At 39.3% G+C, this 16,744-nt stretch overlaps 1 protein-coding gene across 2 annotated transcripts in view; it reads right to left on the reverse strand.

Moving 5' to 3' along the window:
• Grm1 (glutamate metabotropic receptor 1) overlaps positions 1-15,511 on the reverse strand; it is a 270,165-nt gene extending 254,654 nt beyond the window's left edge. For both annotated transcript variants that reach the window (XM_090337997.1, XM_090337998.1), the window contains exon 1: positions 14,545-15,511. In XM_090337997.1, coding sequence (XP_090194123.1) covers positions 14,545-15,244 — 700 coding nt within the window. In that variant the 5' untranslated portion in view covers positions 15,245-15,511. The remainder of the gene's footprint in view (positions 1-14,544) is intronic.
• Between the last annotated feature and the right edge of the window lie 1,233 nt (positions 15,512-16,744).

Consider the following 16,744-nt stretch of genomic DNA (forward strand, 5'->3'; position numbering starts at 1 on the left):
TATGTTAAACAGCATAGTAAGCAACATCTTCAACAAAAAAATATGAAAATTTAGGTGTCATTTATACTTTCAACTAACCTTTTATAAATAAATAAAAAGAAAATATGAAACTATTAGTATGCAATTTAGAAGAAGCAATTCTTCAGTAAAAGTAAATAAAATAGGTAATATTCTGGAAATCTGAATTTAAAAAGAGGGGTTGAAACATAAGAAATATCAGTGTCACCAATACTCCTCAAGCTCTTCAATGAAATTGAAAATGAAGGTTCTTTACCAAACTCATTCTATGAAGCCAATATAACCCTCATCCCCAAACCAGACAGAGATTCATCAAAGAAAAATATAGACCTATTTCTTTTATGAACATAGATGCAAAACTTCTCAACAAAATACTGGCCAACCGTCTACAACAACTCACAAAAAAAATTATACACTATGATCAAACAGGATTCATCACAGGGAGGCAAAGCTGGTTCAACATACACAAATCAATTAATATAATTCAACACATCAGCAGGAGCAAGGACAAAAATCACATGATTGTCTCAATACATGCAGAAACAGCATTTGACAAGATCCAACACCCTTTTATGCCAAAAGCTCTGGAGAAACTAGGAATCCATGGAACATTCCTCAATATAATAAAGGCTGTGTACGACAAACCCACAGCTAGTATTATACTTAATGGCAAAAAGCTAAAGCCATTCCCTCTAAAATCAGGAACGAGACAAGGATGCTCACTCTCTCCACTCCTCTTCAACATAGTATTAGAATTCCTAGCCAGTGCAATAAGGCAAGAAGCAAGCATAAAGGGGATCAAAATAGGGAAAGAGGAAGTAAAACTTTCCCTCTTTGCAGATGACATGATTCTGTATTTAAAGAATCCTATAGACTCTACTCCCAAGCTCCTTGAGCTGATTCAAAACTTTGGAAGGGTAGCAGGGTATAAAAATAACCCTCAAAAATCAACTGCCTTCCTCTACGCCAACAGTGAGAGGAACAAGGCAACAATCAGGAGAGCAACTCCTTTTGCAATAGCCTCAAAGAAAATGAAGTACCTAGGGATTATCTTAACTAAGAATGTAAAGGACCTTTTTGATGAAAACTTTAAAACCCTGAAAAAGGAAATTAAAGCAGAACTAAGGAAATGGAAAAACCTCCCATGCTCCTGGATTGGAAGAATCAACATCGTGAAAATGACAATGTTGCCAAGGGCTATCTACAAATTCAACGCAATACCCATCAATATCCCAATGTCATTCTTTAAAGAAATAGAAGAGGCAATCCAAAATTTCATATGGAATAACAAAAGACCCCGTATAGCAAAAACACTTCTTAGCAGAAAGAACAGCGCTGGAGGAATTTCAATACCAAACTTCAGACTCTATTACAGAGCTATAATTATCAGAACAGCTTGGTACTGGCACAAGAACAGGCCTGAAGACCAATGGAATAGAACTGAGGACTCAGATATTAAACCACAGACCTATGGCCACCTAATCTTTGACAAGGGAGCCAAAAAAATAGAATGGAAGAAAGATAGCCTCTTCAACAAGTTGTGCTGGCAGAACTGGTTAAGCACCTGCAGAAAACTAAAGTTGGATCCTTCTTTGTCACCCTGCACTAGAATTAACTCCAAGTGGATGAAAGACCTGGAGGTAAAAGCTGACACACTGAAAACTTTACAAGAAGGAATAGGAGACACACTAGGCCTCCTTGGCACAGGTCGAAACTTTCTTAATAAGGACCAAGAATCACAACAAATCAGAGAAAGGCTGGATAAGTGGGACTGCATTAAACTGCAGAGCTTTTGTATGGCAAAGGACATAGCTAGGAAATTAATTAGGAAGCCTGCAGAATGGGAGAAGATCTTCACCAATCATACAACGGACAAAGGACTCATATCTAAAATATATCAACAGCTCAAAAAATTGAATCACTCCAAAACTAATCTCCAGAGTAACAACCATCCCATTAAAAGATGGGCCAAAGACTTAAAGAGAGTCTTCTCTGAAGAAGAAATAAAAATGGCCTATAGACACATGAAGAAATGCTCAACATCTCTGGTCATAAAAGAAATGTAAATCAAAACAATGCTAAGATTCCACCTCACTCCAGTTAGAATGGCCAGGATCAGGAAAACTAATAACAACAGATGCTGGAGGGGATGTAGCCAGGAGGGATCACTACTACACTGTTGGTGGGAGTGCAAACTCGTTCAACCACTATGGAAAGCAGGATGGCAGTGCCTCAAAAGGCTAAACATAGAGCTCCCCTATGACCCAGCAATTCCACTACTTGGCATTTACCCAATTGTCCAGAAACTAGGGCATACTAAATCCACTAGCACAACAACGTTCATTGCAGAATTATTCACCATAGCAAAGATATGGAACCAACCTAGACATCCCTCAGTTGATGAATGGATCAACAAGATGTGGTATTTGTACACAATGGAATTCTATTCTGCTGTCAGAAAAAATGACATCACCCCATTTGTTAGGAAATGGAAAGACGTAGAAAAAAACATTAAGTGAAGTAAGCCAGACTCAAAGGAACTTAGGCTCAGTGGTCTCCCTCATTTGTCATAATCAGTAGAAACCTTGGGCTCTACTTGCAGAGCAATAGAGCAATAGAGCAAAACCTTGATACATAAGGCCATATAGTATGAAGCTAAGTGAAAGGACCTCTAGGATATTGAAACAAAAGCCATATAATGAATGATTGTTGTCCTTAATGTACTATGTTATCTCTCATCTCTTTTGCTGTCCCTTGGTTATCTCATATTGTTACAGTATCTCACTTTGTTATCTGATATATTAGATATATTTGTATTTGGTTATTTGAAATTGGATAGGGAAGGGGGGAAAACCAAGATGGGGGGTGGGGAGGAGGGTAATGGTGACCAAGCCACGTGAAAGGGTATCAATATGTGTGAATTAATGCACCTTCTATCTGGCAAATATCATGTAACCCTTTTATTAATTACAATAAAAAATATTTTAAAAAAAGAAATGAAAAGTCATGGGCAAATTATATTAAGTGAAATAAGCTAGGGCCAGAGAACCAAAGGTTTGCAAGGTTTCTTGCATTTTTGGTATTTGGAATGTGCCTATAAATCTATAAGCAAACGCGTTGGATTGTACCCAAGTGGTTATAAATGAATTAACCCAAGTACCATAGATGCAACTAGTATTATCTTTTAGCTAAACTAGGTCCAAGCTCAACAATATCAGTACCACGGAATCAGTCAGAGTGGGGGGAGGGGGAATAGGAGGATTTTCATTCAAGAATGAACTCTCTCAGATAACAAGGTAAGATATTGTAACAACATGAGATAATCAAGGGACAGCAGAAGAGATGAGAAATAACATAGTACATTAAGAACAACAATCATACCTTATATGGGTCTTGTTCCTATATCCTGGAGGTCCTTTCATTTAGCATCATCCTATATGGCCTTATGTATCTAGGTTTTGCCCTATTGTAAACCTCTGCTTGGAGAATACAAGGTTTATAATAATTATGAAAAATAGGGAAACCATTGAGCCTATGTTCCTTTGAGCCTGGCTTACTTCACTTAATGATTTTTTTCTAAGTCTTTCCATATCCTTACAAATGGGGAGATGTTGTTCTTTCTGATGCAGCATAGAATTCCATTTTGTATAAATACCACATCTTGTTGATCCACTCATCAATTGAGGGGCATCTGGGCTGGTTCCATATTTTCACTATGGTAAATGGCGCAGCAATGAACATCCTTGTGCTAGTGGGCTTAGTATGTCCTTGTTTCTGGACAATTGGGTAAATGCCAAGCAGTGGAATTGCTGGATCATAGGGGAGCTCTATGTTTAGTCTTTTGAGAAATCGCCATACTGCATCTCTTTTGTTGTCCCTTGGTTATCCCAAATTGTTACCATATCTTACCTTGTTATCTGATATATTGTATATATGTTTATTTGTATATTTGAAATAGGATAGAGAAAGGGAAAAACAAGATGGGAGGGTGGGTAAGGGAAATGGGGTAAAAACATGAGGAACTGTATCAATATTTGTGAAGTAGTGCACCTTCCATCTGGCAAATATAATGTAACACTTCTATTAATTGTAATAAAAATATATTTTGAAAAAAAAGAAATATCAGTGTCCTCTACTCTCTTTGTCACAGGAGCTGAATAAAGGATAATTCTAGGTTATGTCCTCTGGTGGTAACCTAGTAGCCTATATAATTAACTGGAGAGAGATACTGATGTTTGGGCCATTGGATCAGAAAGTAGCCAAGTTAATAAACTGCTATGAAAGCTGAGATTCTGTGTTTTATTGAGGGACCGTATACCACCCGAGAGAGTCTCAAAACAATCTAAACTTACACTACTAGAAACACATGGTTTGCAATCTCAGCAAGCTCTCCTTGCATTTGACCTGTCCCTTTTTCTTTTTCATTCTAGTTTTACTTTCAGCCCTTTTCCTTCCTCTTCCCAATCTTCCCCTCCAAAGTAAGGTTTCTACTCAAGACAGGCTGTGCCATGAGGCCTTCTGGCATTTTCAGCAGCTTTGCTATGTCAAGTGTTTTCAGAATTTTCCTTTTTTTTTGTATTTATTTTTTATTTTATTGTCCAGAATTTCCTTTTCTGGTTTGCCTCCTCCACCAGCCTTTGAAACTGCTTACACCATTTTCCTCCTTGACAATATTCTCACCCCTTCCCTCTTCTCTTTCCATGAGCATGTATTTAGGAATTCACAATGCCTGAAGTGCCTCAAGCTCACATTGTTTCTACATCATTATTTCTCATATTCATTTCTTTGCTTCCTCTAATGGTGTTGGCCTCAGATATCGGCTCCAGTGTGAAAGCCTGTGAGCCTTCCTGGAGAGAGAGAGAGAGAGAGAGAGAGAGAGAGAGAGAGAGAGAGAGAGAGAGAGAGAGAGAGAGAGAGAGAGAGAGGGAGGGAGGGAGGGAGGGAGGGAGGGAGGGAGGGAGGGAGGGGGAGGGAGGGAGGGAGGGAGGGGGAGGGAGGGAGGGAGGGAGGGAGGGAGAGAGTCCAGAGCTCTCCTATTCTGTCTCAGAGTACCTAGGTGCAACTCCACCTGCAGTTGCATTTAGCAAACAGAATAGCAATCACTACATGGTGAGCTTTTTAACAGGACTAACATCCAGGTATCTTTCCTCTTCAGGACTATAACAGAGGTCTGGCCCAGAAAAAATGCTCATTAAATAGTTATTTAACATAGAGATGTAGACATGATTTCTTTATTGGTAAAGCTGTATTTGTTGATCAAAAAAATGAAAATAATATAGGATACATATTGATTCAAGAAAATAACATGTTATTATAATATTATATAGTAATATTTAGTAATATGTACCATTTGTTCATTGTAAACTTTCTCCACTATTTCAATATCCCTGTGACATTTTTAAAGTCTACTGTAAACACTTCCTACTCTTCAATTTACCATCAGCAATTTGCTTATTGATCCTTCTTTTCTGTCCTTTATAACATTAAAATTATAAAAATATAGTCACATGCATATAGGCACAAATTCAGGAGAACAGTTTGGTCCTAGGAGATTAAAACTAGCCTGCACAGCATAGCAAAATCCCAGGTCAAAATTAAACAGACAAACAAGAGACAATAGATAAAAGTAACTGAGATTATCCAGGAATATCTATGGAACATTCAACTCACTCAAAAGACCTGCACTTGCAGCCAGAGACTGAGGTACATGTTTTATAAAGGAGAAGAATATGAAGCCATAAATGTGCTGCTCCACGTCAGAAAATCAGCAAGATACTCTCTTCAACTGCTTTCACATCCTCATCTTCCTGTACTCATGTCATATAGACCATACAGGCTCATCTTGAGACAAAAACATCTTGATTTACATGATAAAAAAACATAATCCAGCCCCAGTGGCTCATCCCTATCATCTAAGCTCCTTGAGAAATAGAAATCAGGTGAGATCTGTGCAATCAACATTCCATGTCAATCAGTAAGCCAAACATGCTGACACCATCTTTGTGCGAGGCATCAGTAGAAAGGCTGGGAATTGAGGTTGACCCCAGACAAACTATAAGACACTGTCTGTAAAACAAAGAAAATAGCTTTACTAAGCAGAGGTCAGAAGCACAGACACCAGGGAGGAGCTTTGACTCAGGACAGTCCAATCAGGCAAGCATGATGAGACTCAGTCTTACCAGGGCAATAGGAAGAGCAGGTAACTTGGGGAAAACTTTGAAGAGAACACATTGGATCTTTCAGACTTCCTGGTATTACAAATCTGTAGGCAAAGCAGTTCTTGGCAACGTAAAGTGCCACACACTTTTGCCAGGTAAACACTGCTGAAGCAAAGGCAGAGGACACAGAGTTGAGATCAACAAGCAGAGGGCCAAGAGTTTGGCCTAGTGGATAGAGTGCTTGCCTAGCATGCATGAAGACCGAGGTTTGATCCCTTGGTACCACATATGTAAAAAAGCCAGAAGTGGGGCCCGGGAGTTTGGCCTAGCGGTTAAAGTGCTTGCCTAGCATGCACAAAGACCCGGGTTCGATTCCTCGGTATCCCACATACACAACCAAGCCGGAAGTGGCAGAGACGAGACTGCAACAAGCGACAGAGAGCGAAAGCAAGCAAGGGGAGCCCAACCGAGTGGTGGCCAGAGCGAGCAGGGCCGGAGGGAGCGGGAGCGAGCCGAGCCAGAGCCAGCGAGGCTGGAGCGAGCGGGGCCAGAGCGAGAAGGGGGCCAAAAAAAAAAAAAAAAAAGCCAGAAGTGGTGCTGTGGCTCAAGTGGTAGAGCTCTAGGCTTGAGAAAACCCAAGCTCAGGACTGACAAAAAGTAAATAAATAAACAAGCAGAAATGAAGGTAAGTTTCCTATCAAAGGAGGCTGGAATCACCTAAAACTAAGGCAAGTGTTGATGATGAAAAGACCATCACCTGGGAGAAGGGCTTTTTAGGGACCAATAAGGGTGTTTTAGAAACTGATGAAGCGCAAACATTGGGGAAGAATGTAGTGAAGCCAAACGGTAAGAACCTTCATGTGATGGGCCAGATGAATTTAAAAACAAACAAAGCCCTCACTCTATCTAACCGTATCTAATAAAAATCACTCCTACCTCTGACATTTATTGAATTTTTATGGTCTTCGGTGTATCACATTATTTTATGTTCTTGTATGTTAGTTTTCTCAGTTATAACATGAATAGTTGTTTTAAATCTACGGTGGAAGTTATAAAGTTTTTTCTGTGAATTTCATTTTTGGAATCAGACAAACTTCATTAAGTGATCTCTTACACATCCCCAGTGTTCATCGGCTGAGAAGAATCTTCAAAAGGCAATTTAACAAAAGCCAGTGAAAGGAAGGTACCAACTTTTTGTTCTTTCATGAAGAGGTAATATGACTATATGCATCACTGTTATTTTTTTCAAATAAAACCAAGATGCTTATAGTATTTCCCATAATCCCCTGTGAATTTCCTCTTTTTTTTGCCAGTCCTGGGCCTTGAACCCAGGGCCTGAACACTGTCCTTGGGCTTTCTCAAGGCTAGCGTTCTACCACTGGAGCAACACACCATTTCCAGTCTTTTTCTGTATATGTGGTACCACAGAATTGAACCCGGGTCTTTGTGCATGCTAGGCAAGCACTCTTACCACTAGGCCAAACTGCAGGCCCTGAATTTCTTTTTAAATTGTGATTAAAGATGATATATGGTATTCTTGGGGCTAACAGCAGCAGTAGTAACAATAATAGTTGTTATTATTAGTAACACTGTTATTATTTTAATTTACATGTTCCTAGTACTCAAAAAGGTGCGGGATCTGTCGTATGCACAGGTGTTCACCTTCATTAGTGAGCTCCAGGTATTCAAATTGTCATGAACTTCTTCATTAGAAAGCAATTACATTAGTAACTAAAGAATTTCTGCTCCCTAAAATCTCATACCTTATTTGTCAAGTAAGGCTTTTATCAAATTATTTAATAATTCACATTGTCTTAAATCTGAAATATATTGTCTATGAAGTGAGTAAAGGAGAAAAAGCTTAAAATCAATAAGTGGGAATTGGGACCCTAAAGTTTCTGCTTGAATAACGAATTATCTACATTGAATATTAATTTTATATGTGGCATTTAGTGCCATCAGGTTAAGAAGGGTAACTTTTCTGTACAATTGAAAAAACACAAAGATTATAATTTTTCATGTAAGTTGAGATTTAAGATGTAGACATTCCTAGTGAATTAATAAGTATTAGAAATAAGTAAATATTTCTATACAAATTCAGACTAATGATAGTGTTTCTTTGATGGATAAGACAGCGAGATCTTCCTGACAAGGTTTCATGTCTTTCCTTGAATATGATTTTCAGTTACAGTTTCTATGAAAACTGACAACCTTCTCTGACTATGATGTTGCTATTAACCTAATATCAGAATGGCATATACTACAAGTTGTTTTTCAGTGGTTGCAGGTGCTCATCAAAATAGTTTGTCCTCAAGGCTTGTTCCCCAACCCTCTGCCAAGTACTAAAGTATATGGCTCTTATAATTATCATTACAGTCACTTCCCAGCAGGCAATCAAGACTCCATAAAGCAGTTGTATATATTAGGCACATATATCACTCAGAAAAGTATAGTGCCTTAGAAGAATGGCAATGCCAAGAGCAAGATAAGAACACCAAACCACCACCAAGCCTCTATGTGCATATGAGCATATAAAATAATATTCCATGAAATGAACTCCAAGAAAAGGAAATATAGATATTTTTAGATGAAATTGTTTCTGCTTTTGTTTTCTTTTTCTTCTGTCTTGTTTGTTTGTATTTGGAAGGTTAAAGTGGAGCACAGAAAATATAGAACAAAGGGTAAACAAATACGGCAGTGGTACATATTAGACACTGTGGGAAATGAACTTTACAACTTGTGAGTGAAGACAGAAGAGAAAAACTGGGAGAGACAAAGACAGAGGGAGGGGGGAGTCTTGGCTCAGTTTGAATTGCTCTCATTACCTAACTCACACAACTATAACCCCTCTGTATATCACCTCTCTGGTGACAATAAAAATAAAATAAGCTAAAGAAAAACAACAAATATGGACACAAATGATAGTATGTCAGAGGAATCATAAAGAGTACAAGTCTTTTTAGAAAATCACATGTTGAGTACCTCATAACTGGTCCTGATTTTTCACTCTTCCCACTCCCCCTCTTTCACTGAAAAAATTTTCTAGAGCAAAGTTGCACATATTAAATATAAGGGTGTTCTGTTTAAACTGAAAGAATGTTTAGCTTCAAATACTTATCATATGATTGTTGATTATTTTTAAATATCCTGCATTAAAAAACTGAAGAAATCTCTGATTTCTCTCTTTGCTGTAACAAATCTCCCATATAGTATTCATCAGCACATGCTTTCTATACTTGTCAATTATCTTTAAAGCAAAGTAACTAGAATTCCACAATAACTAAATTTCCACTATTGATCACATTACCTTCATATCCAAGGGCTCTCCAATTACATTTTTATTTTTGACATGACAGGTTGTGCTTTAATGTATATATATTTTTGAAACCGTAGCTCTTTGCTCATACTTCAAGGTTATATATTAGGAGTTGGGCACAGGTGGCTCACCCTTGAAGCCAACCCGGAAAGTCTCACAGGAAACTCTGTGAGACTTATTTCTAATAAAACTCAGGAAAAACTGGAAGTGTAGCTGTGGCTTAAGTGATACAGCATCAGCCTTGAGCAAAAGAAGCTCAAGGACAGCATCTAGGCCCATAGTTCAAACCCCAGTACTGGCAAACACACACACACACACACACACACACACACACACACACACACACACACACACACACACACACACATATTGCTTGTTTTTCATGTCCACAAAGACTCATGGAATCGCAGATCAGAAAGACATACAACCTCCTTCACCCCCAAAGACCCCCCAACAGTCCAGTCCTGATCCAGACTCTACTTCAGCTAAATAAATTATAATAGCCTGGCAGGCTTAGCTACCAAATTGTTTTTGTTTTTGTAAAAAAATGCTTAGCCTACTCGAGCAACCTTCGAGTGGCTGTGATCACCTGCGTGTGGTTTCATCCTGGTGGTTATTGACTGTGGGCATCATAAGATGACGTCACACGGTGACTTCCACCTGCGTGTGGTGTTTACCTTTAAAAGCTCAGCCAGAGTGAAGGTCAGAGCTGCTCTCAGCCAAGAGATGGAGATTAGCTGCTGTGCTGCTATTAAACTGACTCCTAGCTCAATTCTCTGAGTGCTGGTACTCTGTTATTTGGGGTTAGGGCCACCCAAAGTGGCTGGAATATTACAGGATGAGTTTAGATTTTCTTGTCATGAAAATACTTTCAGTATTACTACTAACTTTTACAAATTTTGTCATTCCAAATAAAGAAAACTAACCATGGTTCCCTTTTTTTTCCAACTTTTCTCTGGATGATTATATCACCAACAATTTCTTTTAGTTTCATAAACATGCATAAATTCATGTTTCTAAGTATCTGTAGTTTGGTGACTCATTTTAACTTATTTTCTTTACATGTATTCAAATTAAACTCTCTCTTTAGAGTGTAAAACATTTAGTAAGTAAGACTCAATCTTCTATTTTCGTATATGCAGTTTCTATGCAGTTAATATCCCATTAAGTTGAATATCTGTTGTGATGGCCTTTCATATAAATTCCTTTAATTTATATTTCTTCAAAGTAGGATAATTGACAATGGAAAGCTGCAGTCAAGAGGATTCTAATAGGCTTAGTGAGAGCTGAAGGTCACCAGGAAATAGTTTACTAGTGGAAAAATATAGGATTTTATATCTTACTCAGATCTTACATATACAAAGTGAAAACACAAGGACATGATGCTGGCATGCTAAGATAAATAAGGAAGGCAAGGTTAAGCAAATAATTTTGTATTCAAAATAAAAATATGAGACTTCCGATCTTGGCTGTCAAACTACAAATAGTAATCCCAATATTATTAGGTGCTCGGGGTTTTAAAAGAAGCAACTATGGCTTAATGGTAGTGTATAATTTTAGAGACTTTGAGATATTAATTATTCTAATGTTTAGTTAAAATCAGCAATAACTGTGAAGGAAACAAAATGCAATGATGTTTGAGGAAAGGAGCTGACAAGGAATGATATAAAAAAAATGACAGGATTCATTGATGACAAATGTATCACATACCAGAGGAATCTGCTTTGATGGCTCCTCATAGTAGAGATAGAACTGATGGAAACGCGAGGGACAGTTTGAACTTCACAGAGGAGTGGACTAAGTCATGTGAAATTCTCCTTCCAAATTTAACTGCTGAATTCCCCACTCTCACTAAAATCTCTGATCATGATCAGGGCACTTAGAGCAATCTTTTGAAATGATCATCTTGGGTTTTGATAGAGAACTTGCATTTTATCAGAAAATTAATGTCCTTGGAAAAGATAATCTCCTCAAAGTGTCTATGTTTGTCCCCTATTCTTAGCATGCAGAAAGACATTGCAGGTAAACAGCTTCTTCCAAAGCACAGTCAAATTTTTTTGTAGATAAGGCTCTATTGCTTCCATATCCTTCTCCCTTGTCATACCTCCCTCAACCTTTCTTTCAGGAAACAACCATGAACTATTTCTAGAACCTACTGCAGAAACTTTATGTGCACTCATTCTCTTCTGTCAGGTGAACTATGAGGCATGTTGTCAAAGACAGGAGCAGTACAAAGGCAGAGACCAAAGGCTGATAAACCATTCAAAAGAATGTGATGATAAAATTTTGTCCATTTTTAAAAGCAGAAATGACCTCAAAGCTTACACCAATGTAAAACAGAGTAATAACATCAGATAAAATGATTAAGATGTTCAAAGAATAGGTGTACATCTATGATTTTAAAGTCACAAAAATTAATAATAAAAAATGAGGGCACACTAACTCACTTTTGATATCAACCACACCAGACTGGTTTCTAAATAAAGAAATGGTGATGGTAAATAAACTAGGGAGTGGCTGATTTGGAAAGGTGAAGTGCAGGTTACTGGAGATAGCAGAGTTCTCACTCTCCAAATTACCAATTTTTAGACAAACTGTCGTCCTGTCTGAGGAGTGCCCAGATGGTAGCGACAACACTGATATGTGCTCTCAGCTGCTATTTGACAGGAAACTGTCACCAGTAGGTGACCCCATCATTGTGAAGGCAGAAAAATTACTAAGTGATCCAAGAAAGGGCCTGTAGGCCAGTATACCAGGGGTCCCAGAGAAGCCGAGGGCAGAGATTCAGGAAAAATAAAATTTGGGTTGAAACTTGCACAGAGGAACTCTTACACAAAATTCCTTTGCAGATAGAAAGAAGAAAAAGCAACTTAAATTTCACACATGATGTGTTAAATAAGAGAAACTAATTGCCTTTAAAAAAGAAACAAGATAACACATAAATGGCAGAATGAATGTTGTAGTCTCCTGTGATAAGATAAACCCAAGAATAGCTATGTTGCTATTCTATAAACAAAATCCAATCTGGGATTCACTGACTGAGTAGTATAGAGACACACAGAGACCCTGTCTCTACTGTTCAACAGCAGTCAGAAGGCAGAAAAGGAACAAAATAATCCATATGTGTGCATGTGTGCTTCTGTATTATAATCAGTAAGCCCAACTACAGTTAAACTTTCAAAAACCTAATTCTGTTCTCAAAAAACCATCCCTGTTATCAATTGTGTTTACCACAATTGTCAAACAGATTTAAGAGAGAGGAATCTACTATTCCTTCCATTCCAGCAAATAAAATGCTCTATAATAAAACATGGGTGATAAGAATATTATACTAAAATAAAGAATTAGCACAGCCAATATCAGTAATACCTAGATAAATAAAGGAAGAAATATGACATAGGTAATTAAACTACATTCAACCCAGATCTTTCCATTCCTTTTCAAGATCTCTGTTGACTGTTGGTTTTTCACACATTTTAACTCATGCTTCCAGAGTGTTTCAGCCAAGTGCTGGAAGAAACTGTATTAAATATTAAAATGTAACAAATTAACATTAAACATTAAAATGTAAAGAACTATATTTGTGCCTAAAAAATAATGAGTTTGTTTTCAGAAAGAAGTATCCAAATCATAACTGAAATTCAAGATTCAGGAACAAGAATCTGGTGTTGAAAGTCACAATATTGCATTAGAATGATTTTTGTTACTCCAAAGCAAGGACTTAAATTATAATATATAATTCTATGGTGCTGTGTTTGCTTTGAAAACTCTCTTCTCTATGTGAAATAATGAAAACCACCTAGCCACTTCAGTAAAGATGTTTCTTAATTTTTATAAGCAGATTTCACACTAATAACTGAATACAGTTTGAAAAGTTGTAAATGGCACCATGTTTGTGACCTTTCTTTTAATACATTGATTTTTTTAGAAAAACACCATGAATGTAGCAATACCCTCAGGATTGTTCTCAAGAGGTAAGTATGCATTATCCAAGATGTTCCTTTGTAACCAAGATCTCAATTTCCTTATAAACCTGCTAGAGAAGTTAAAAATAAATTCACTCAAATATTTCATTCATCTAAAAATACATATAGGCTAAGGTGAAGAGATAAAAGCAAACCTTTATGTAAGAAATTCTTTGAGAATTCACATCTGAGATAATCTGGGGGGTAAATCAAAGCTTTCAGTCTTGGGTCCATCTGCTTCCTCTTTTTCTTTGTTAAAGCCATTTTAAACTTGACATTCAGTGTGCTTCTATTGGTAATTTATAATTGGTTTAACTTGAAATTCTGAACAGTCAAAAAATTAAAAAAAGAAGGACAAATCCAAGAAGTCCTCAGTGTCATTCCCAGTAAGCAAGATAATTTAGGAAAACTGAGAAAATTTGGATAATGTTAGCATATAAGCTGAGAAAAAAATAAATAGGATAAGTGATTACTCTTGTATCTAAGGCACCCTGAAATTAAAAATGAATGTCTGTCCTTATGATGGAGATGACAGGAATCCCAAATTCCTAGGGAAATTTTAAATAAGCAACAAGAGGCAGGCACTAGAGGGCAAAACACACCTCCAATGTTCAAGGCAAGGCAAAGCTTTTAAGCTCAACTTTCAAGTACATATTAAGACCAGTGGTTCTTGTTTCTTCTTTTAATCACTCAGCCTGGATTAGGAAATTAAACTTGGATTATCCTGATCAGTCACTGAAGGGAAGTAGCATAGCTTGAGCCACTAAACCTGTGAACACAACTCAGACTATGAAGGTTAGTATCATGTCAGTCCCATCTACAGCAGACACAAGGCAAGGAGATTTCAGTATCTTTTCAGCTCCTCCTACTCCCAGAAATACCAGACTTCCTAACCAGTAATTATATGGGAATAAAGATTTAAAAAAAAAAAAAAAGCTCTGCCTGGATGGGTGGATACCGACAAGGAAAAAGATGTGTTCCCCGCAGTGCTAGGAATGAACAGAAACTCTACTACTATGAACCCAGAAGTACACCATGCCATGCCCTGGCTTCCTGGGACCTTTTCTTTCCCGGATACAAGGCCTACCTTCCGTGTGGACTGCAGAGACATAGGTCCAATTGTAACGCTTGACTATGTCAAGCATGGCCCTCGCCTGCAAAGTGTCAGATGGGACAACCCTCAGGAAGTATTTATACAAAGTCTTGTCGCTCAGGTCGATGCTTGTGGCCGAATAAGCAATCTGGGGGATGTCGAACAGTTGGAGAAGGTTCTGGACTTGGATGGCTACAGAGCTGGAGCCTGGGCCGATCACTCCAGCAATAGGTTTCTTAGTCCTGCCTGGAGGCAGCGTCTGGCCGTCGGGCAGGCAGCGGTTGAGCCCATCCTTCTCATCTCTAATGGAAATCAGAGAATCTCTGATGAACTCAATGCTTTGCTCCAGAGCCACGGACGAATGCCAGCAGGAATCTCGGATCTCACTGCCCAGAGTGATGTTGGGCAGGAGGACAGGGTCTGCGTTGATCTTATCCAACGTGTGGAACATCGCCTCCACTCTCTGAATGCCATATTGCTCCCTGATCTCTCCACACTTCCTTTCAGGCACCTTGTCTGCAGGAGGCTGGTGATGGACGGAGAAGAGGGCTCCAATGATGACATCTCCGTCCATCCTGGCCACAGATCTCTGAGAGGAAGCACCTGCCAGCAATACTTTCTTGTCCGGACTCCTAGGGAAAAGAGTCATCTCTAAAAAGATGGCAGGGAAGAAAAACAGGAGGAGCCAGACCATTGTGGTGAGGACGAGTTCACAGCCTGCCAGCTGCGTTCCCGAGCTGGTCCAGTCCTGCCTGCAGGCTCTGGGCGTGCACCACCAAGAAGCACAAGGATTCTGCCTCTTGCAGCTTGATTCTCCTTTCCTCTTCTTTCCCCTCCACCTCCACCTCCTGGTCCTCCACCACGCTTCCCACACCCTGGAGGTGTGTTTGTTTGTTTGATTGATTGATTGATTGATTGATTGACTTTAAGAGGAATTCAAGTCCTGGTTCTTCAAGGATGCATCAAGTGTACCATAGATGTTGTGTGTTGGCTTCAGTGAGCTGGATGTTGCTGATAATAAGAAAAAAAAAAAAAAGAAGGAGAAAATCAAGTCTGGTCATCACAGAACCTGTGTTCAAACTATGCTAAGTGTTGCTCTATTTTACTTCGACACTTCCAGATATCAACGCAGAAACAGGGGAACGCTCTGGTCAGTGAGGAAAGTGGGGTGAGCCATTCCTGTTCCCAGCACTCTCTTAGCCAGGCAGCGACCTGCTCCCTCCTCCAGCCCCCAATCTCTTTCCTGTCCTGCCAAGATTTTTGACTTGGAGGAGGGGGTGGGGGGGAAGGGAAGAAGATCGGAGGAGGGGAGGAGCTATGTCCTTCAACCTTAAGACAACTTTCCGGATTTAAAAAAAAAAATCAACCCACTCCACACACCACCACCACCACCCCGCACCCAAAAGAAACTCCATCCTAAGGTTTGGAAAGAAGCAGTACTTTAAAATGAATGAGAACAAAAGACATGCCACATTTACTTTAACTTTGAGAGGCTAAGGAGACCCTGACATGCAATCCAAGTAGTAAATATAAATCTGCCAGCTTGTGAAATATCCATATTAGTTACTAAGGCAACGCCTGGTTTAAAAAGAAAGAATAACAGAAAGAAAGAAGGAAATCTCGGTCTCTGTGTGTGTCGGAGTTTGATATATTCCCCCCTCAAGAATTCAGAGGTCTTGCTGTAGGGGTTCGAGGGGAAGAGGTGAAAATCAGGTAACTTGTGTCTGAGGGGGTGAAGGAGATGAGGTCTGTGTTCGGGGATTTTTCGATCTTTGCTTGGATGCTGGGAAGGGAGCGGGAGGGAGCTTTGGGGCAGCTTTCACAGACTGCTGCTGAGACTCCGGGCGCTCAGGACCCTGGAGAGCGCTCCCGCCAGGCTTCCCAGACACCACGCAGGGCCTGCCCCTCACCCCCACCCCAGGTTGTCACCCCAGCATTACAATTCCGTGACCCACCCCCTCCCCATTCCCTCTTTCAACCTTCCTCACTGTGGTTCTTTACCCCACACACACACACACGTGTACATGCATTCCCCCACACACCCTCCCCTCACCTTCCCACCTTTTTTCTCTCCCTCCCCACGTACTGTCTTCTGCCTGGCAGTTAATCTGGAGGAATGTAATTCCAACGCAATCGCTTCAAGGGCAGGGGTGCCAAGTCTTAGCCGCCCCACTCCCTCCTGGGGCTGAAGTTG

This window comes from Megascapheus bottae, chromosome 8, assembly GCF_031878675.1.
Source record: "Megascapheus bottae isolate mThoBot1 chromosome 8, mThoBot2.hap1, whole genome shotgun sequence".
Taxonomy (NCBI): domain Eukaryota; kingdom Metazoa; phylum Chordata; class Mammalia; order Rodentia; family Geomyidae; genus Megascapheus; species Megascapheus bottae.